The sequence below is a fragment of the Myotis daubentonii genome, chromosome 13 (genome assembly GCF_963259705.1).
Source record: "Myotis daubentonii chromosome 13, mMyoDau2.1, whole genome shotgun sequence".
Classification (NCBI taxonomy): Eukaryota; Metazoa; Chordata; class Mammalia; order Chiroptera; family Vespertilionidae; genus Myotis; species Myotis daubentonii.
The window spans coordinates 56,377,371-56,401,009 of NC_081852.1; the positions used below are offsets into that span (position 1 = coordinate 56,377,371).

At 39.6% G+C, this 23,639-nt stretch overlaps 1 protein-coding gene across 1 annotated transcript in view; it reads left to right on the top strand.

The window, feature by feature from the left end:
* Positions 1 to 9,841, top strand: part of CCDC172 (coiled-coil domain containing 172) — a 30,034-nt gene extending 20,193 nt beyond the window's left edge. Inside the window, exons 7-8 of the mRNA XM_059661986.1 lie at positions 8,860 to 8,947; positions 9,803 to 9,841. Coding sequence (XP_059517969.1) covers positions 8,860 to 8,947; positions 9,803 to 9,841 — 127 coding nt within the window. The remainder of the gene's footprint in view (positions 1 to 8,859; positions 8,948 to 9,802) is intronic.
* Positions 9,842 to 23,639: the final 13,798 nt, after the last annotated feature.

Sequence of the window (23,639 nt, forward strand, 5' to 3'; positions counted from 1 at the left end):
GCATGGAGGTTAGGAGTACAAGCCTTCGAATCCCAGCTCTGGAAGGTGAGTGACCTCAGAGAAGCAGGAAAGAAGAATGTGAAAGATTGAGCTCCCAACACCTATTATTTTTATTATTATCCAACACCAGACACTAAAATATAGTTCTAGGTCATGACTTTTTATTACTTCAAGTGGTAAATATCCTGGACAACTTGAAGCATTTCAGGCATTGTCCTTACTCACAAAACTCCGTTGTAGAATGGTTTTACATTTTTAATAAACAATATTTGTGATTGTTCAAGGCAACAGGAAGTTTGTTACAGAAATGAAACTGCATAGTCATCAGCCTGGGATTTTTTCTTCTGTACTTTTGAAGACAGAATGTTCTTGTGAAGAGCATATTTGCAATGAAAACTGTACAAAAAAAATTCTATTCTGATACCAAAGATACCAATAAATTTGGAAAGTGATTGATATGATATGTGGCTCATAGAATAAGCAAAATTACTTCAAAGTTTAGGGATATTTACAACTAGGCCCATTTATATTGGAATATAAATTTTAAAACAATTAATTGATTCTGTCATCAAAATTGCCTTATTACTTAGCCCCATCCCATGTTAGTTTGTACTAATCAACTTCAGTATCTAATGCCAATGTATAGAGATGCCATATTTATGCTACTTTTCTCCCATCGATGGATCTCCAAGAGTTTCTAAATATTCATAATGAGAAACATTTCAATTCATGTATCTTTAAATATGTAGGGGAGTGTTTCTGTAACATTATTTAGAATAAGCATCATTTAGCAGAGTAGTAGAAAGGGTTGTCCAAGCTACTTTGAGAAAATAATGCACATTTACTTTGCAGTTCTCTCTGCCATCAAGAATGAGCTCAAAATGGACAAGTGTAACAGGATCTCAGTTTTAAAGTTTCTGGAAAATACTAGCCAAAAATAATTATATGTCTCATTCTAACCCATATCATCTCTCTCTCTCTCTCTCTCTCTCTCTCTCTCTCTCTCTCTCTCTCTCTCTCTCTTTTTAAAAAATATATATCTTATTGATTTTACAGAGAGGAAGGGAGAGAGATAGAGAGTTAGAAACATCGACCAGCTGCCTCCTGCACACCTCCTACTGGAGATGTGCCCGCAACCAAGGTACATGCCCTTGATCGGAATCGAACCTGGGACCTTTCAGTCCGCAGGCTGATGCTCTATCCACTGAGCCAAACCGGTTATGGCCATATCACCTCTTTTTAAAACTTCTTTAAAATATGAAAATTCCCACTTAATTCTAGGGTTATTCTTAGCTATGTATTTTGTTCAGTATTTCTGTGGACTGCATTTTTTCTGGTAAAGCTTCATTATTTATTCACCAACGGAAGTGTCTCTACAGCAGTGATTATATAGCTTTCAAGCTAATAGAGATCCCGTTTTGTGAATTCTTGCCACACACTATAGGCATTAAAGTTTCTATGTAAGTACAAGAGACATTTTGACAGTAGAATCAATTGATTATTTTAGAATTTATATTCTGATCTAAATGTGCCAGGTTGTAAATATCCCTAAACTTTGAAATAATTTTGTTTATTGCACGAGCCATATATAAATCATTTCCAAATTCATTGGTATTTTTGATGTCATAATAAGACGTTTTTAAATTTTCATATGTTTATTTACCTTTATAAACAACCCCTTTTGATATGAGAGTGGGGAAGGTGATAGAAAATATGTGGTAAAAGGAGTTGCCTAATCCAACCAGCCCAGGATTTAGGTGAAGGGAGATGATGGCGGATCTCGCTGGTGCTGCCTTGCACACCTGTGAAGGCTGCTACCTGTCTGCTGGTGGCCTGGATGGAGGGAAGACATAATTAGGAAACTGAAGTTCTGCTTTGACACATTCAACTTTCAGAATAAATTGTATATGAAAGTGGATGCCCATATATCTTTTAAAATTGTGTTTTGTGTTTAAATGTCACTAAAATAATTTTTATATGAATTAATATAGAAACCCATTGGGTCATAGGAAAACTAGCAAAAAGTAGAAAGGACCACTTATTAAACCTCTGGTGTAATTAAGGAAACAAAAGGATAAGATTAACAGACTCTGCCAAAGCCGGTTTGGCTCAGTGGATGGAGCGTCGGCCTGTGGACTGAAAGGTCCCAGGTTCGATTCCGGTCAAGGGCATGTACCTGGGTTGGGGGCACATCCCCAGTAGGGGATGTGCAGGAGGCAGCTGATCGATGTTTCTAACTCTCTATCTCTCTCCCTTCCTCTCTGTAAAAAATCAATAAAATACATTAAAAAAAAAAAAGATTAACAGACTCAACATAGAAGATTTAAGATCCCATGTGTTAAAAAAGCCATCAACTTGGAGTGATAAACTGGGAAAAATTTATAGTAATTATTACTAACAAGGGATAACAGTTTATCAAATAATCAACTGACAAAAATCAATAAGAAAACAGTGAAATCAATAGTTCTTTATTAATGTATATATTCAACAGACATGTATTAAATGCCACTTGGAATCATGCAGTCTGCAAGTAACTGGAAATACCAAGATGAATAAGATAAGATAATTCTGTTAAACTGCTTATCAATTAAATGCGAATTAAAACCACTCAGTATAATTTTTCTATCAAATTTTTAAAGACATTCTTAAATGACCATAATTGAAATTAGCATGGGTGTGGTACAGAGCTAATTTATACATTGTTGTGGCAGTATAAATTGCATATATTTGGAATGTAATTTGGAATATAAATTATAGGCATTTTTAAAATGTTTATGCCATTTGACCCCATAATTCCACTTATGAGGTCTCTCCTAAGGACAATAATTCTAACTACAGAAGGAACACTGTGCACGGAAGTGTTCACAGAAATGTTATTTATGGTAGGAAAAGAAAAGTGACGATTTAAATGCTGTACAATGGCTGATTAATTGTGGTGTAGCCACCTAGACCTGTTGCATAGGTATCTGAAATGGTATTAATTGGCATGCTTAATTAACTGGGGGACATGTATATGATACACTTTAGTCAGAAGAAAAGCTAGGAGACAATACTGCATAATCACTATTAGATGGAAACAAAAGACTGTGATGGAATACACTTAAACCTTAATAGCATTTGCGTTGGTGCACTAAGACTTCGGATGAACTTTTTTCTAATTAAATAGTACTTTGTAGAGCTCTGTGGCTGAAAGGGATGTTCTTTCAGTTAAGGCTTTTCTATGACACTTAGAAACAAAATTGGACATTTTATATGACACTGAAAAAAATTGGAAGGCTGCAGGAAATGATAAAAATACAAGGAATGTAAGTTTGCTGAACTAGCTAGCCTTATTGGCCATCTTCGTCATTAATTGATGATTCAAAGAAAGATGACAGTAACCACGGCAGACCGCCTGTAGTTATTGTGTAGAGGTGAAGGAAGTCCATCTTGACTCCGATAGGCAGTTAGTCTATGCACTGCTTACCGTTATATAGCGTTGGCTAGCTGCAACCGCATTAATATTCATCCCATTATCACCACCCTCTTTTAAAGCTAACAACAGCAATCTTTAAGTGCAGTTCTAAATTCTACAGCTTGATTATATGCTGAATAGTGAAATACTTCCTATAATTTGCTCTGAACGCCCTCCTTAATTTCAGCTGTCTCTCATTCTTACTGTTAACTAACTAAAAGCGAACGTCGTCACCACCCAGTTCTGATGGACATGAACGATCTTACAGGCCCTGTAGCCCATTTGAACTGAAAGGGGATATGGTGGGAAGAAAGAGCCCGACCATTTTATTTGAAAAGATAAATATATTGAAATGGAGCCTTAAGTACACATAGGAGTGTGGAGTAGGCAGTTGCAGTGTTCCAGCGGGCAGTTAGATAATTAACAAAAGAGGAGGGAAGGGATGGAACAGTCACCCTGGGGAGTAACTAGCATCTTTCAGCCCAATGGAGCAAAACATCCCACCTCGTCAACTAGGCAGGAAAGATAGCTTTACGGCCACAGCCACGAGGGTGGGGGCCAGGTTGGGGGCTGGGGGAGGTAGATGGTGGTGGTGTGTGTGACCAGCAAGTTCTGTGGGATTAATGTGGGAGGGAGAAAACGCTGAGGGGCTTATCCTTTGACTGAGTTCATATGCAGTAGGAGCCACGATGGGGACCATAAAAGGGCAGGCACAATTGGGGAAAAGATCGGACAGGGGAGGGGCACAAGCCTCAGAAAATCCAGGAAAGGGAATGGATGGACAGGGCGTAAACACAAGCCGGGAAAAGCGGGAAAGAGGTCGGATAGTTTGAAAGAAAGCCTGCTCATTCCCAAGCCCAAGGAAATATAAAAAAATCTGACAACAGAGGTCATGGGTTCGATTCCTGGTCAGGGCACATGCCTAGGTTGCTGGCTCCATCCCCAGTGTGGGGTGTGCAGGAAGCAACCGATCCATGATTCTCTCTCATCATTGATATTTCTCTCTCTCTTTCCCCTCTCCCTTTCTCTCTGAAATCAATAGAAATATATTACAAACAAAAAAACCCATTTCCTTCAATCTGACAAAAGCCAGTGTTCTCAACCATGAGGCCTCAGGCCTGTTGTCAGTGTTTTCCCACGCAGGGTAGGACTTTCTCCTTTTGAGGATCATTTGACCTGTCTTGTATCACCCCCCATGCACTCCCTTTCATTTTTCCTCTTCCACTTAGTTGTGCTTTGTTGGGAGCCATTAGAGATATTGGCTTAGACAAAGCCATCTTAAGAATTATAAGTTTCTGGTTCCTCCAGAAACTCCTAATTACCAGAAACTACGTGTGTCCTGCGATTTGGCCAGCAGCTAAAGATAACCATCCTATTCCCTGAAGCAACTACGGCCACATCGGAAGCCTGCTACAATCCTGCTGATAAGCTAATAGGCTCCCCCCCCCCACCCCACCCCCGTCCCTAAAACAGTATATATCCTGCCGTTGTGAGAATAAAGTTTGAGGCTTGATCAGAATCCTGTCTTGCCTCCATTCTTTTGTGTCCCTTGTTCGTTTCATTCTCCTAGGGTGTCTCTTCGTTCCCCCGTTGTTGTCCCGCGGGTCGGGGCAGTGCTTCAGTCTCCGCTTTGGTGTAGACTTCAGATTTGGTTCTGTGGGATTAACCTGTTTACTTCTGTACTTAAGTGTAATTTCAAGTTTGTAATATCACGTGTTTCTTGATTAGCTTGTAAGTATGGCTTATAGGTGGCATTATTTGGCATTGTAATTGGGATTGTTTTTATTTAGGTGGTTGCCATTATTTTATAGGAATGCGGATTCCTGTCATTGTCATTTTTTAAAGACAGGCTTATTGAGGTATAACTTACATACAATAAAATTCATCCTTTTAAATATGCAATTCTATTAATTTTGCCAAACACACTTAATTATGCAACCACCATCACAATCAAAACAGAATACTTCCATTATCCCAAAATGTCCCCACTTGCCCATTTATAATCAAGGCCCACAGTCCACCCCCAGTCTCTGATCTATTTTCTTTTCCTAGTTTTGTCTTTTCCAATATGTCATGTAAATTGAATAATATGGTATGTAGCCTGGTCTTACTTCTTTTATTTAGCACAATATAGCCTCTTGTTTCACTTCTTTTATTTAGCGTAATGTGTTTGAGATTCATCCGTACTGTTCTAACATCCATAATGTTAGAAACCATGGCAGAGTGTATTATAAAAGTATAAGTATAACCAATGGACACAAACATCAGGAGGTGAGGGCATGAGCCGGGGGGGTGGGGGGGGAGGGGGGGAGGGCAATGGGGGGATAAAGACACATATGTAATACTGTAATCAATAAATAAAAAAAAATTGAAATACTTTAAAGCAGACACAAGAAGCTCAGAGGATTCCAAGCAGCATTTTAAAAAAACAAACATCTTTACATATTATATTCAAACCTCTGAAAAACACAGATAGAGAGGGAATCATGAAGGAAGGCAGAAAAAGACATAAAGACATTACATACAAGGAATGAAGATAAGAGTTACAGTAGACTACTCATCTGAAATCATGTAGAACAAGAGACAAATGAATGACTATCAAGTGAGAGTTGTCAACTCAGAATTCTCAATGAAAATATGTTTTATATATGAAGGCAAAGTATGATATTTTTAACAAATATGAGTGTATAGACTTCTTTGAAAACTACATTATAAAAAAAAGACTATAGTAAGTTTTTCAGGAAGAAAGAATATGATACCAGATAGAAACTCAGAACTATACCAAGAAATAAAAGCATCAGAAATTGTTGAACTGAAGGTAAATATAAGAGCCTAAGTAAAAAATACTAGCAATATGATTTATGTTTATAGTAAATGTAAAAGAAAAATTTATGTGGTAACAATGTGAAAAAAATATGAGGGAGTAATTGGAAACATACTGTTGTAAAGGTTTTATACTGCAATATTCTGACTGTGTAATATTTGAGAGTGGACAGTAATAAATTGAAGATGTGTATTATAAATTCAGCATACGCATTATAAAAAATTTAAAATATGTATAAAAACAAGTCAATTAGTAGATAAAATACTAGCATAAAAAAATCAAGCAATCCAAAACAAGAAAAAAGAGAGGAAAAAAGGAACAAAGAACAGATGGAACAAGTAGAAAACAATAGCAAAATTTTTAATCCAGCCAAATAAATATATTAAATGTAAATGATCTAAATACACCAACTCAAAGAGATCATCATGTTATATAAAAGAGTATGGCACAACTATACAGTTTCTATAAGAAACTCACTTTAAAAATAAAGACATAGATAGGTTAAAAGTAAAAGAATGGAAAATGATAACCTATGCCAGCAGTGTCTGAGAATTCTAGTTTATGCATGTCTTTGTCAACACTTGGTATTTCCTGTTTTTTATTTGAACTATTCTGGTGGGTGTGTGGTAGCATTACATTGTGCTTTTCTTTTGTATTTTCTTGATGAAGTTGAGCACCTTTTCATATTCTATTAGCCATTGGATATCTTCTTTTGTGAGTAATCTGGTAAATGAGTGTGTGTGTGTGTGTGTGTGTGTGTGTGTGTATGCCCGTTTTCAATTGTGTTATTTTTTCTTATTGACTTGTAGTTCTTCCTATCTGTTGTTTATTGTCTCTAGTGACCTTTACTTAGTGGTTTGCTTTTTGGGTACTTGATGATCTTTGATTGTAAACTCATTGTTTGATCTTTCTCTGTGGGAGGCCTATGAGCCTAAATAATCTTAAACTTTCCTTCAGAGAGGATTTTCCTTTGCTTCTGCTAGTCTAGAGGGAGTGCCACTGGCCTAGGACCCCGGCACTCTCCCCTTAAGGATAGGGCTTACCTTGTGGCTGGCCCAGCTTGGTTAGGTTTGTGAGAGCAGTGTTGCTCTCAGTATCTGTTCTCAGGGCAGCCTCTCCCTTCTAGCTGCCCTGACTCTCCACCTCTCCAGTCACAGCTCATGGCTTTTGCTTATGTTTTTTGTTTTGGGGAAAGAATGTTAGTCATGCTAAAAATGGAAGACTGTTTCATCACTATTTTTCATATAAAAATGTGCATAAAATAATTTTTAAAAGTAATTTCAGAATATTCAAAGGATTAAAGGCTTAATTGGGGAAAAGAAACATTGATATTACTTTTTCACACTCAAAATATATTTTTATGATATATGTGTAAAATCAAGTTAATGTTTAATTTTAGAGCAAGAAGAAATCTTAGAGGTCATGTTTTTAATGGCACTTAAAATTCTCAGATGAGGTTCAGAGGCTAAATGACATAGCCTAGGTTATCTGGCTTGGTAATGGCCAGGACTAAACTGGAGGCCATCAGACAGTACTGAAGATTCCCTGCTCTCTTAATTACCCTAAATTATTAAGTGTTTTTTATTATTCAGTCTCCCTTATTTTATATATATATAGTAGGTCCTCAGGTTATGTTGGAGATCCATTCCTATGGTGCAACGTAACGCAATTTTCACTGTAAGTCGGAACCCACCTACATAAGCACCTACGTCACTCACATGGAGCACATACACAGCAGTAATGAAGTGAAACAGTAAAACAAATTTAAAAGAAAGATAACAATTCCTGACCTTTACTTGTGGTAAATAAATAATAAAAAACATAAAGCACATATGTACATACATCGAAATGACGGAACTTTTTTTTTTTTAAATAAATAAATGGGAGATGACAACGTAACCATGAAATGACATACATCGAGTCCGACGTAATCCGAGGACTGCCTGTATTTTATTGATTTCAGAGAGGAAGAGAGAGGGAGAGAGAGATAGAAACATCAGTGATGTGAGAGAATTATTGATTGGCTGCCTCCTGCATGCCCCACACTGGGGGTCGAGCCTACAACCCTGGCTTATGTCCTGGCCCAGAATTGAACCCAGGACCTTTTCATTCTGCAGGCTGACACTCTATCCCAGGGGTGGGCAAACTTTTTGACTCGAGGGCCACAATGGGTTCTTAAACTGGACCGGAGGGCCGGAACAAAAGCATGGATGGAGTGTTTGTGTGAACTAATATAAATTCAAAGTAAACATCATTACATAAAAGGGTACGGTCTTTTTTTTTTTTTAGTTTTATTCATTTCAAACGGGCCGGATCCGGCGGGCCGTAGTTTGCCCACGGCTGCTCTATCCGCTGAGCCAAACTGGCTAGGGCCAGTCTACCTTATTTTATTTATGGGAGTTTTTCACAAAATTTTATGTAGTCCTTACAGAATTAGAGAGAATTAAAATTCCTTTCCAAATTCTTTAGTGTTAAGTTAAAATTCTGACGATAGAGCTGCAGACCTGCCACCGTTCATGTAATAAAAAAATTATCATACAAGATTGCTGAACTAATAGGGTGAATTTTTCATTTAAAACAGACTTAAAAAGGAATTAGAACTTTATAAGGAAGATGACATGCAAAGTGTTTACGAAGCTCTCCAAACAGAAATAGAATTTTTGGAGTTGGTAAGCCATCATTAATTCTTTAACTTCTGATTACCAGTAGTAACATGGTACACATGTCATTGAATTGGTTTTTGCTGTTCACATGGATTTGTACTATATATGTATATATATATATATATATATATATATATATATATATATATATATATATATATATAGCAATAACCAAAAAAACTGAGGTCAGGATGTAAATCTGTGAAGAGTTTTGAGTTCCTAGAGTGAGGTGCTACATACAGTAAGTTATATTCAAAGAGAATGTGTATAATTTCAAACTCAGTTAAAAAAGAATTCAAACTTGACCACACAACATTCCCTTGATGGAAACTGGTATTAGAGGACTCATGCACTAAAGGGGTTTAATTATCATGATGCTAAAAGCTTTTTGTTTTTGATAAACATAAATTATACTTTCATTATATTTGATCCTAAAACTTTCTCATTAGAGATTTTTATGATCTCAAGAACTTTGGATTCAATTATTGAAAATTTATTTTCAGACTGTTTTGGAGCACTTCAAATTGCTTTTAACCTTCTTTGGTTGTTTATGAAACGAACACAGTATTTGCCATGGTCTATTTTAATTGGACACCTGTATAGCTAGCTTTAAAGCATGTTAAAGTATAAATTTATTTTAATATGTTACATTTCGTTTTATTTTTACTTTCTGTAAATGTTTTTTTGTTTACAGATGCTCTGGTACGTTATGTTAGGATTTATATTTTATATTAAAACTATTAAAAATAAAATTTAGGAATGCCCAGACTTATGGTGTTAAATTTACATAAATTGTATATAATCCCTTTATTAAGAATTTCACTTTCCTTATGAGTAACTATTAATATTTTTTCCTTTCAGACATTGGCACAGAAAGATCTTCAGGAAAATAATGTGTAGAGAATTGATGAGCTACCTGAGATTTGATCAAAGCATCTTAAAAGCAAATTTTTGTGATAGATAATGAATGAGACCCATTGACAGTAGATTCTTGTGGAGAATGTGAGGTTCAGAATGTTCAAAGTTGTTGATGTCTAGAATTGGTTCAGACCAATATATATTTTTGGTCTTAGTATTTGCTGGGACTTTAAGGGTTCTCATGTGGTTTTTTGATTTTGTTTCTAAAGGAAGAAAAAGGAGCAGTAGTGTGTGCTCAGTTCTGAGATCCCCCTGACCCTTAAGCTAATCTGTACTTTCTGCTGTTGTTTATTCTCTGTTGGAGCTTGCCTTGGGTCAAGTCAGACACACATAGGAGGAAGCACTCGGATTATTGACCCAATTTAGTCAGTGCCAGTTCCACCTACAAGGTGCTCACTTTCATTTCAGTCTTTCTCCACTCACACGATGTAGTTGACAGAGGTCCTCTGAGGTCTTCCATCGGCAAAAGCCAGTTTTCCCCATGTTTCTCCGGACGTGTCTGAGTTAAGTCCGGGGCACTTGCAGCCCTTCTCCAGCACGTTGGGCCTGCCAGTTTTCTTCCTAATGCCCATTTGGGTTAGAATGAAATAAGTCATCCACTTGGGAGGTACGTAATCTTACGGCCATCAGGATTCATTTTCGCTGGTGGCCTGAAACACTGCAACTGAAGACAGTGTGCTTATATTTGAATCAAACTTGGTATTGCCACCAGATTTCTAACATCACATATATTTCTGCTGTTAACAATCCTGACTAGGAAGAAAGGTGTATTTTCAGTAGTTTCAAAAAAAGTGTATTAAAACTGTTCAATAAGGCCCTAGATTGCAATAGGTGGAGAAATGGAACAAAACTTAATTTGGGGTATATTTCAAAGTACTGAGCGCAAATATGAGAATCATGCTTTCTTTTGTAGTGATAGTTGAATTAGTTTAACATCAAATGTGAGATGTTTACAAATGTCTTATATGTGCTGATGTTAAAGTAGAGTACTTAGGTCTAGTTTCACAGAGAGTCTTACTTTGGCAGAGTTTTTTTGTATATGTTGATTTACACCCTTATTTTTTAAAAATTAGCAAAGCTAAAAGTCTCCTTTGAGATGTGTCCCAATTGCCATCTCTTTACATAATTTGCATTTTCTGAAGTGATTTCTATTTTGATTTTTTCAATATTTAATAATAAATTATTTTTGCTTAAGAAGAAAAAAATGAAAGGTACCAGGGAATTGCAGTCCACTTTATATGCAAATATAGAATGGGAAATAGTTATTGGGATTAGCTCTGACTTCAGTTCTGTCTCATTTTAATCCATTTATTTACATTTTAAGTTCTAAGACTTGTGAATATTATTAAATATGTATATTAACATGTAGGTTGAGCTTATACATAAAGCCTTTTTAGTAATTTTTATTTATTATTGGTTTTATAACTAAAATATTGTGAACTAAAGATCTGCCACTTATTTGCATAACTAACACAGTGGCATATATGCAGAATAAACTCTTACTGACAATATCAACTGTATTTTTGTGTGTGCGTCAGAGAGAGTATCTGAATTAGATATTCAGTAATAGAATCAGGATGAATATGAATTAAATTTGAGGAAAAAAAGGGAGGTTCAGTATTTTCATTATTTCAAAATGCTGAAATTGCATATTTAACATTTAAACTAATTTTTCAAACAACCAAATAAATGATTATTTTAGCACTGCATGGTAGAGTAATACAAAGCACTACATGTGATACCAATCAAAATAATGGACTGTTAGAATCAATGTAATCAATGGAACAAGCTCACTGAACAAAGGAAATATAGCAATCAATAGAAATCAGTGTATGAACCAAAACTGCACTGTCAATATAAAATAGCAGAACAGTAGGTCCATTTTTACGTTTTTAAGAATTAGTAATTCATAAAACTTTTAAGTAGGGAAATAACAGAAATTATCTGGGTCAGAATGTGTCTCAGAGTGACCTCGATTGTTCTGGAAGTAGTCTTTGGCTCTACAGAAATGCAAAATATATATATATATATATATATATATATATATATATATATATATATACACATACATACATACATACACACACACACACATCCTATCTAATAAAAGAGAAAAATGGTAATTGGCGTACGACGATACCCTTTTCATTGGCTAATCAGGGCTATATGCAAATTAACTGCCAACTGAGATTGGCAGTTAACTGCCAACAAGATGGCGGTTAATTTGCATATGTAGGCACAATGCGGGGAGGTGAAAGGGAAAGCAGGAAGAAGCCCCCTGCCACTGACAGTGATCGGAAACCCAGGGGGGAGCTAAGAGCTGGGGGGCAGGACAAAGGCAGCCCTGGGGCTGCCTTTGCCCTGCCCCCCAGCCATGATCGGAGAATCAGGTGCCTTTGCCGCCCTGGCCAGTGATAGCAGGAAGTAGGGGTGGAGCCAGCAATGGGAGCTGGGCACAGTCGAAGCTGGCAGTCCCAGGAGCTAGGGGTCCCTTGCCTGGGCCTAAAGCGGAGCCCACAATCGCGGGGCCGCTGCAGTTGCGGGTCCCCGCTGCCCGGGCCGGACGCTTAGGCCAGAGGCGTTAGGCCTGGGCAGGGGCGGAGCCTGCAACCGCGGGGAGCTGGGGGTCCCCTGCCCAGGCCTGACACCTCTGCCGGAGGCCTCAGGCCTGGTCAAGGGGCTGATCCGGTGATTGGTGATCAGAGGGTGATGAGGGTCAACTCTTCTGGCCGAGGCATCAGGCCTGGGCGGGGGGGCTGAGCCAGGGATTGGAGGGATATGATGGTCCCCTTGCCCAGGCCTGAAGCCTGGGTCAGAGGCATCAGGCTTGGGTGGGGGGTGGAGCAAGCGATCAGAGGGAGATGGGGGTCCCCTGCCCAGGCATAATTCCTGGGCCAGAGGCCTCAGGCCTGAGCAGGGGCCAGAGCCAGTGATCAGGGGGAGATGGGGGTCCCCTGTCCAAGCCTGACACCTCTGGTGGAGGCGTCAGGCCTGGGCAAGGGGCCGATCAGGCGATCATCGGAGGGTGATGGGGGTCAACGCCTGAGGGCTCCCAGTATGTGAGAGGGGGCAGGCTGGGCTGAGGGACACTCCCCTCCCCACACACACCCAGTGCACGAATTTCGTGCACCGGGCCCCTAGTATATATATATGCATATATATGTGTGTGTGTGTGTGTATGTGTATATATATATATATATATATATATATATATATATATATATATATGCCTAAGTGACCATTATGACTGGTCAACCAGTCACTATGACGCACACTGCCACCAGGGGGCAGGTGCTCAATGCAGGAGCTGCCCCCTGGTGGTCAGTGCACTCCCACAATCAACCTCCCGCGGCTGGCCAACCTCCTGCGGTCCCTACCCCCGCTCAATGGGCGAGATGCCCGGATTGGCTCCACTGGCTGGCCAGGCCAAGGGACCCCACCCATGCATGAATTCGTGCACCGGGCCTCTAGTTCTTAAATAAATGCTCATTCACTGAATTTTTCCAATTCTTAGTTGTAACCAAAGCTCAGACTACCCCAGAGTAATCCTGATGCTGCTCTGAGGTTCCTGGCAGCGTCATTGTTCTTCATGGTAACAGGCTTTTTCAGAAGCAACTTTCTAATTCCCAGTTCTCTGCCGGGGGTAATATTAGGATGTTTAGATAGTTGCTGCATATTGTTCCTGCTGATTAATGGAGCTATTTGGCCAGGGGAAAACCAGCAGCAAAATTATAGGATGTGGAGCATGACCAGTGGACTGGAAATCCCTTTCTTTCTTCCCTGGCCTAATTATTGAGACGGGAGGAAACAGCAAAGAAAAAGGAAAGCTGTAAGATACGTGCACTCAGGAAGATTTCTGTACTATTCGTTGTTTTGTCAGTAGTAGTGTGTTCTTCTGAAAAAGAAACCAAAGTTGAGAGCATTTTGTCTGCTTGTTTTTCCCCCTTAAACTTGTATTGAGATTCCTAAAAGTCCAAAATAAGGTTGAAGTCATTGTATTGTAATGAGTTGGAATCTAGAAACATTTTAAAACAGTATCAGTTGGGATTGGTAGTTTCTTGTAGAATGGGAATTATGCCGTGAAGAACCTGTTGAGTCTCTCATCAGCGGGGCAGTCGGGCAGTTCAGCTGGCTGGCTGCAGATGGACAGGCAGCCTGCACCAGACAGGCCTGTTGTAAGTCAATGCTGAGGACAAAGTCCCTTTCTGCTTCAGGTCAATCAATCATACATAACTGTGCCACATTATTATGAATAAGTCATTTATCTGCAGTCCAGAAAAACAGTAGCAGTTCAGTGACGTGATTAGAAATAAATATGATAGGATTTTGGGGGAGGGGTTAATCCTCACTAGAGGATATTTTGTCCATTGATTTTAGAGAGAGTGAAGGGGAGGGGAGGGGAGGGGATAGGTGGGGAGGGGAGGGGAGGAGAGGAGAGGGAACCATATCAATGGGTTGCCAACTGGGTGGGAACCTGCAACCCAGGTACAAGCTCTTGACTGGAATGGAATCCATGACCCTTCGGTTTGCTGGCTGATGCTCTAATCCAGCGGTTCTCAACCTGTGGGTTGCAACCCCTGAAAATACATCCGCATATCAGATATTTACATTACGATTCATAACAGTAGCAAAATTACAGTTATGAAGTTGCAACGAAAATAATTTTATGCTTGGGGGTCACCACAACATGAGGAACTGTATTAAAGGGTCGCGGCATTAGGAAGGTTGAGAACCACTCACTTAGCTACGCTGGCCAGGACCGTGATATGATTTTTAAACCTGGGTGGACAGGGTAAGGTGTTCTGTCACTCAAATATTTATTTCTAGTATGAAGTTTGAAATCTGAAGGTGTTCAATATACTGAAAAGTATTTTAATATTTGTAACTGATGTATTTTAGGTCAACTTTTATGTTTGTTCTCCACTCCTCTCCTTTGTCATCCTGAAAAACGTAAATGAAGCAAATGCATTTGCCTTTTGGAGTCTAGTTCAGGACATTTTCTGTCCAGGGAATTGTTTTCAGGATGTGAACTAAAAATGAAAAATATTTTTTGTCATTCGCCTGAAGCAGGGATTAAGTCTTGGAGGTTTGTGGCCCTTTTATCTTAAGATAACAGAATTATTTATTTATTTATTTATTTATTTATTTATTTATTTATTTATTTATTTATTTATTTATTTATGAAAGAACGGGCAGGATGAAGTTACCTTTGAAAATGTTGGGAGGTAGGAATGCATAGTTAGTTGCATTTGTGCTTCCTACACATTATATTTTCAAGTTAAATAAGGTTTTTGCTTGGCCTGGTAATGATCAAATCATCAGCCCAGTGAAGAAGCTTTACTTTTTTATTTACTTTACTGACATTTGACAAAAATGACATCTTGAGATAGCGTTGATCAATATATGAAGGAAGTAATTTGATAGCTCTCCCAGTTCTAGGAGGGAGAACCTGGATTTCATTCGTTTGTTGTTCATTGTACTGAGGGTCACATTCTCTACACATGAGGGGAAGTTTTGCAAGGTAATGCTAGTTGTAAGAACACATTCACTTAGATTGGAGGAAAAAAAGAAAGGATAACAAAGAAAGCCGTGACTGATGGTAAAATGCTCTCTTTAGTTGTTGCTTGAAAAGTATCTAGAGCAAAACTGTCAGAGCCAAATGCTTATTTAAACAACTGCTTTTGATACATAGCGAATTTATCTTTAAAAGACTGTCATGAAATTGACAGCGCCAGAATTCAGTTGTCTGGGAAAATAAAGAGCAAGTCAAAATGTGAAATTAATAACAATGGCCCATGTAAGTGGCTGTGCAAAATGAGGCCTATTGAGTGGGAGAAAAATTATTTTGTTTTCTTCTTACCGCCAAAAGAGCTAAACTACTTTATAACCCTAAGTTAATTATTTTCATACTTGTAATAAATTGTCTTTCTAATTAGTGGGTAAATAAAATCTTGTTAAAATAAAATCCTCTTAATCTACATTTAATAGATGCAAATACAATTGCTAATGAATATTTCTGGATATGGCCTTGTGATTGCTGAGAAGGAAGTATTTGCAAATTCCAACCACCATTAAATGGTGTGGTTGTTGACAGCTTTTGTTGACTTTAGACAAAGAGGTTCCTGGTTGGCAATGGGTGACCTGGGAGTAATCATAGGGTCAGTGTAAGGTTAGCTCTAAGATCTGATGCCAGTTAAAATTTGTAAAATACCAAAGTCATGTTTATAAAGTTATTTTTATCCAATATAATCAAAGCTCTTTATTGAGATTCTAGTTGGGGATAAGTGTATATCCCAGTTTTTGCAGGAGGAACGGAGGTTTGGAATGATGATGTGATTTGTGTGACCTCACAAGGGACAGTGGGCCTCTTTACTTACAGTTTAATTGCTTGGGCTTCAGGCTTTTTTAGTTTAGTTTAATTTTGTTTCGTTTTGTTTTGTTTTGTTATGTTTTGTTAATCCTCACCCGAGGATGTATTTCCATTGATTTTTAGAGAGAATAGGAGGGAGGGAGACAGAGAAAAACACTGATGTGAGAGGAACACATCGATTGGTTGCCTCCCCATACAGGCCCTGACCAGGACCAGGGATCAAGCCTGCAACCGGGGTACGTGCCCTTGACCTGAATTGAACCCGGGACCCTTCAGTCCAAGGGCCATGTTCTATCCACTGAACCAAATTGGCTAGGGAGGTTTCAGTTTGAATAACCTAAAAATATATATCCCTTTTGAATATTGGCTTATAAAAAATCTTATGCAACAGGTAAATATTAGAAGATAAGAGAAATTTGAGAATCGTTTAAATCACCCTTTTGGTAATCAGAATCAGTGAATGTGAATATTTAATAAACTAAGAATATCTTTTATACTCCCTGAGGAGAAAGGGGCAAATCAGTACAAAACAGACTCAAATCAAGTATTATTAAAAATTCACCCTCTGGGTATCTCTTGAAATTAACACCTATTCATCTCACTTTATTATGCTTTCAACAGATGTGGGTTTTTTTTCAGTGCTACCCTCTCTGGTCATTGATAATTTAAGGTGATAACCTGAGGGGTGGCACCTTCTTAAAATATCAAAGAATAAGAGTTATGCTCATTTTTCAGTACTTGCTAGAAAACTTACAGAAAGATCAACATGTAAAAAAATATCCGATTAACCTGAAATTAACACTCTTGTTTATTTCTGTATTTCCCCCTCTTTTTATTATTCCTCCCATCCATTCTTTCGGCCATCCATCCATCCATTCTGGCTCCTGCAGGGAACTCGGGTCGTACCCTTCTCCTTGCACATTCCTCTTGGGCCACCCTGGCCTGTCTGCTCTCCACGCAGGCCCTCCTGGCTGTGGCCTTGGGATCATCTCAGTAGCCGTGCTCCCTCTGCTTGGATGCTCCTCCTCCTGCTTCTGTCCTTTAAGCAGCACTGAAGTGTCTCCCTGGAGAAGCCTTCCTTTAAGCAGTCAGTTTACGTGGCCACATTATCACCCACTCTAATTTAATTCACTAATTTTTCATACTAGTAATTACCGATATCCTTACTTATTTTTCTTTTCTATTTATCACGACTAAAGCATAAGTTCTGTGAGAGCAGGGGCATTGTCTGTCTTATGCACCACTTTTTTTTCCAGAGCCTGGAACAGTACTGATATATAGGAAGTGTTCAATATATGTATGTTGAAATATGGTTGAATTAACTTGTTCATTTAACCCATATTTATTAATTGGGTATTTAAGCATAAATTATTGATTCTCTAGTTAAACTGGATTCATTTATTGTTGATTTTCTTTCTTGATTGTATTAGCCTATCTTCTTATTTCTTTTACTTTCTGAGCCTGTGTTTACTTAGTTGAAAAATGGTAGTAATAATGTTTGCTGGTTTCAAAGCCCATCTAGGTAGAACAACTAATAAAAGCATTGTAAAGAAACTAGAATTAAATAATGATCCAGGATCCATAATGGGAAAAAGTTTGTGGGTCTCTCAGTGGTCACTGGGCTGCTTTCTATTATCAAGCGGTTGATTGGCACGTAATGGTTCTGAATGCTTACTTGCCACCAGCTGCTAGAATAGGAAGCGAAAATTGCAAGTTGGTTACAAGCTATGAATGTGCATTAGAGCAGCTTAAAAGCACTATTTCTTTATGGTAATAGAAAAATTTTAAATGTGTTTGCTTCTATGATTTATTCTATCTTTCTGGTATGAAATACAAAGTTTAAGCAATCCTGTTTTTATTCAGCACCATATTTAGAAAAATGTATGAGTGCCATCTGCTGGATTTCTCTGGTACCACCCTGAACAAGATGATAAAATTGGGGGAAGTTTGGGAATGACAAATTACTATACAGAAATGATCCTTCTTTTCCTTCCTTCCTTCCTTCCTTCCTTCCTTCCTTCCTTCCTTCCTTCCTTCCTTCCTCCCTCCCTCCCTCCCTCCCTCCCTCCCTCCCTCCCTTCCCTCCATCCCTCCCTCCCTCCCTCCTTCCCTCCTTCCTTCCCTTCCTCCTTCCCTTCCTCCTTCCTCTTCCATTTATGTAGGTATAAAATTTAAATCTCTATATAATTTTCAATTGTCCACATATAATTTTCAAATTAGTGTCACATGTATCCTAGAGAAATATAAAATTTAAGGTCCATAAAAGTTAAACTCTAGTACTATTACAGTACTAGTTATACTTTTACTGATCTTAAAAGAGCCTAATAAATTTAATCAATGCATAGTCATAGTCTTTATTTTTGAATTAAAAAGCATAAGTAACAAACTTTTTCCCTAATGGTACATGAAGAGTTGGTGATAATTCAAGTAATTGATTATTTCAATAACTTCTGGGTGTGCTAACCTTGATTATTTAGTGTTTCTTTTTAGTCTTCAAAGATTCATTCGTGAATTGTTGATCCATCAAATAAAGTGAAGTCATTCTACTTAGGATCCTTAGTTATTGACCCGCCAATCACCAATCAGCTTTGTTACCAGATATGTGTTTCCTTTAAAGCTTTTCTTAAAAAATTTCTATCTTCTTATCATTTAAAATCTACAGAATTTATGTTGCTTCATGAGTTAAGTGTTTGAAGTATTTTCTAGCACAGTTCTGTTGATGAAGGAAAATTGGGGTGTCTTTACTGACTCCAAGAATATCCTAATAGTTGAATATTTGACAGTACTTCATGTGTCCAATCAGCAAATCTTATTTTTTTCTACCTTCAAAATATATGCAGAATCTGGAACTTCTCAGAATAGCATAGCTACTGCCGTGGTGTGGGCCCCGCTGACACCTCCTCTATTAGTTATTTAGAAATTTTGTTATATCCACTATCTTTCAGACTAGCATGTAGCCTCCAAGATGGCAGGGATTGTTGTCTCTTGTTAACTGCCATCTCCCAGTGCCTGGAACAGTGCTTGACACATAGTATGTCCTAAAATAGCTTATTTCTCAAGTGAATGGGTTTGCTTTGAGTGATTTTCCTCTTTTTCAAATAAAGTGTTTTGTAAATTATATTAGCAGGGACATTTTCTTGGTACTTCTGTCAACTCTAACTTATAATGTCCAAGTAAATGTAACCTTTTTATTATATGCACTAGGAGCCCAGTGCACGAATTCGTGCACCTTGAAAGGAACTGTGGGCCATGAGGCTGTGGTAGGCACAGGGGCGGGGTCTCAGCCCATCCTCTGAGCCTATGCCTGGCCCCTCCCACCACGGCCCCTGGTCCCCTGTCTGCCTGCAGCCCCCTCCCACGCTGCCGCTCCCATGCGCTAACGGGGCTAGCCCTGCTCGCACCCACTGAAGGCGCAGAGCGATTGGAGCCGGCGCAAGCAGCAGGTGCGAGTGGGGCCGGCGCTGTCAGTGGGTGCAAGCAGCGCCTCTAGCACCGACAGTGGGTGCGAATGGGGCCGTCGCTGGCAGTGGGTGTGAGAGGCGGCTGCCAGGCCCCGATCTCCCCTCAGGAGCAGGGGGAGGTAGAGAAACCCTGAGGGCAGTCGGGGCCAGCAGCCACTGCTTGCGCCCGCTGATGGCACCGAGTGATTGGGGGTGGCACCAGGCACTGGCAGTGGGTGTGAATGGCGGCTTCGGTGCCGGCAGCGGGTGTGAGCAGGGCCGGCGCCAGCAGCAGGTGCAAGTGCTGGGTGGGACCGTGGCGTGTGAGAGTAAAGAATTTTCAGTAACCACCAGAGGCTCGCCCCGATGACTGTGACCAGCACCCTGCCTTGGTCTGGCATCCCCGCTCACCTGCGCCACCATCCAGCCACAGCTGATGCCTGCCATGTTTTGCGCATGCCCCCTGGTGGTCAGCACATGTCATAGTGACTGGTTGTTCCAGTTGTTCTGCCGTTTGGTCTATTTGCATATTAGCCTTTTATTATATGGGATATGTTCAGTTTGATTCTATATCACTACATTTTTAAGGAAAAAAATGAGCACCTGCTAAACAATATCATGTAGTACAGGACGAGGGGGACTAAGACATGGCCTGTGTGCTTAAGGAACATTCCCCCTTATGCTTCTTTCTTCCTGAGAATTGGTAAGGGGTTGTTGTGAAATGACAAGGCAATTCAGATTCAGAGCTGCTAGATTTATTATTCTTCCGTGCAAGAAGAGATGGGTTTAGTTTTGCTGCATTTTGCCTTATTTTTCTGAAAGGTATCAGTTAAACTAGGCGGTGCTTTTGTGTATTTCCGGATCTGTGAACCCGTGACTTGAGTGCGTATTGGTGTTGGAGAGACTACATTCAGAGTTCTATCCTTGATTTCTTCTGCCAGGCGCTTTCCGTAAATCGTCTCTAATCTTCACTGCTGTCCTAAATGATGGGAATATCGATTATTGTTTTACAGCCAAGGGAGCAGAGGCTGCAACACTAAGCAAATTACCAAGAGAATATAGTGACAGTTTCAAGTCAAATTTGAACCCAGGACACCCTACATTCAGGGCTCTCTGCCTGGGTTTAGAAATGGAGCAAAGGGCCATTTCTTTCCCAGAGGCAGCGAGCAGTTGACTGGGTGCCAGGGATGTTTCAACTGGCTCTTCCCCAGTGGAGGCCACTGTTTCCTCCTTCCCAGCAAGTGTGGCGGTCACGGGCATAGGACAATTCATTCCTTTCAGATATTGCAGTGTTCCTTCCTCTGCCAAGTGTCTCCTGGTACCATCAGCAAATTAAGCGTGCCCTCTGGGCCCCACAGAACTTCTGAATGTGCATTATGTTATTACCCAGCCGTGGTGTGATTATGCTTCTCTGGACTGTGAACTCTAGGAGGGCAAGAACACCTTGCATATAGAAAATCCTCAATAAATGCAGAAGGCTTCGTGCATGTGACTAAGTTAGACTTCACATTCCTAATGGGTTGACCAGGTTTTATAGACTGACCCGGAACCTAATCATTTTAATATTCTACGTGAGAGAAGGTGTATGCTAAGATTTAAATAACCTAGTTAACATTAACTTTTGAACACTAGAAGCCTAACTTTATTTCTTTCTCAAATTCCTGTTTTGGCACCCTAGCCGGTTTGGCTCAGTCGGCCTGTGGACTGAAGGGTCCCGGGTTCCAGTCCCAGCTTCCATTCCTGTCAAGGGCACATGCCCATGTTGCCAGCTCGATCCCCAGTCGGGGAAAGGGGGTGCAGGAGGCAACTGATCAGTGATTTTCTCTCATCATTGATGTTTCTCTCTCTCACTTTCCCTTCCTCTCTGAAATCAGTTTAAGAAATTAAAAAATAAATAAAAATTCTGCTTTTGGTGATTCCCTTCCCCCCAAACTTAAATTTGCACTCAGTAGAACCAATTGCCATTTGCTATTTATGGCAGCACCCCGATCGTGTTAAGGGGGTAATTGGGAGCCCCCACTAGCCTGGGAACATTTTTAAAGGAATGGAGGAGGCACCTTGAAGGAAGGCTGTTGACAGACTGCCAGAATGAAGAAACAGTGACTGCATATGGAATCGGGGAAGCAGTTCTTGGGAGAGGATGCCTTTGGTTAACAACATGTAGAAGGAAGTAGACTTGGCTGAACTCCAACAGTATGATGCAAGGATGAGGCCATGCTACACAGGCTGTGTGTCCATGTTTAATTCAGCTCTAATTTCTGTTTTCATAAAACTTCATTAGTTACGTTTAACTGGGAATATACTTATTTGAAAACGGAGCTCAGTTTTGTACTAAGAAAAAAATGTGATGATTTAATTTTGACTTTGCACACTAAGTTAAATAAGTGTCTGTTGGCTTGTTCTAGAGAGTAAGAGAAGACTAACTAGTTTGTCTACATTGGCTAGTCAGTTGTATTAATTTCCTATCGCTGCTGTGACAAATTGCTACCAGCTTGTTACTTACAACAGCACACGTTTGTTCTCACACGGTTGTTCTGGGTGTCTGAACCCCAAAGTGGTCTGACGGGACTAAGCATGGTGCCTGGGCTGCATTCCTTCTTAAGGCTCAATGAGCAGCCGACTGAATTCCACCTGCAACCTCACTCCTCAGCCAGGTAACTTCACAGATTCGTAGTTTTGGGAAATTAGGATGGAGACATCTTTGGAGGGGTGCATTATTTTGTCAACCACTTCTTGGCCTTCTATCCAAGTGACATATCACAAAATTTCAGAATATGAAGGACAAAGATGAGATCTGATAAGTTTTCGAAGTGAAAAATAATCACATTGGCAGGATCAGGAGTCAGAGTGCTTTGGACCTCCCTAACAGCAACACTTGGATGATCAGTCCAACAGTTGTTCATCAGTTCACACGAGAATCCCAGGATCATAGCTGTGCACAGGCCCAGAGAGCAAACAGTTCAAATGAGAGTCTCCAGAGCGGGGTTTCTAAGATGAAAGTGCTAGATGACCTGATATATTGGAACTACTGAGAGGAATTTTAAACAATTGAGATAGAGTTTTGGTATAACTCAATGATAAGTACGTAGAAAATGAAGCAAGCAAGCAAACAACCCCTCACGAATATCACTAACTCCAGAGAAAACAAAAAGTTGTGCAAAGAAGGAAAAGCAATATGACTCCATACTAGACAGCTGAGCTGTGGATGTTTTCATAGTAGTATTTGTGTAGACACTTAATATTGATCTGACAGTACAATGCAGTGTTGGAAGGGTGGGGAGCAGTGTATTTATGGTGGTGGCAGATGCTTTATGGGAAAGACGACTAACTCCATGCCTTCCACGGTGGGAAATCAGTAGACAGTGCCAAAACTGAGAAAAATTAGTAGCAGCATGGGCATTTCATATAGTCACATGAAGGCAAATTCAAAATTAAGCAGCCAAAAGGGTTGAAATTATTGTCTGGGGGTGGGGGTGATGGGAAGAAAAGGGGAGCCGGAACAGGAGTTTGTAGCACTACATTTTGGGAAGTTTGCTTTGTTTCTTGATCATAACTGTAAACAAGGCATGTAGCGCAGGTCTTTATTTTAGTGTAAACCATAAATCCAGTGGTTGCCAGGAAACCAGGGCTGGGGGTGGGGAGAGGGGGGTGCTGATTTGTAATATGTTGTGAAGGCTTCACCCATGGCCAATTTCAAGCTAACAGCGGTTTAACGTCTAGCTTGCAAAGTTCCTAAAGTTTAACCATCAGTGCTTGCAAGGCAGTGTAACTCAGCTTGTAATGACTTCAATAAAATTATATTTTTTATAGTGAAAAAGTTCTCTCTGGCTTGCAGGAAAAGCTCAATGATTTCTTTGTGAAACATGGTTCTAGATTCTTCTTTGCTGTTTTTTCATTTAATTAAATGTAGAGATGTGATTTACATACAATAAGATGCACAGATTTTTAAGTGGGCAGTTTGATGAGTTTT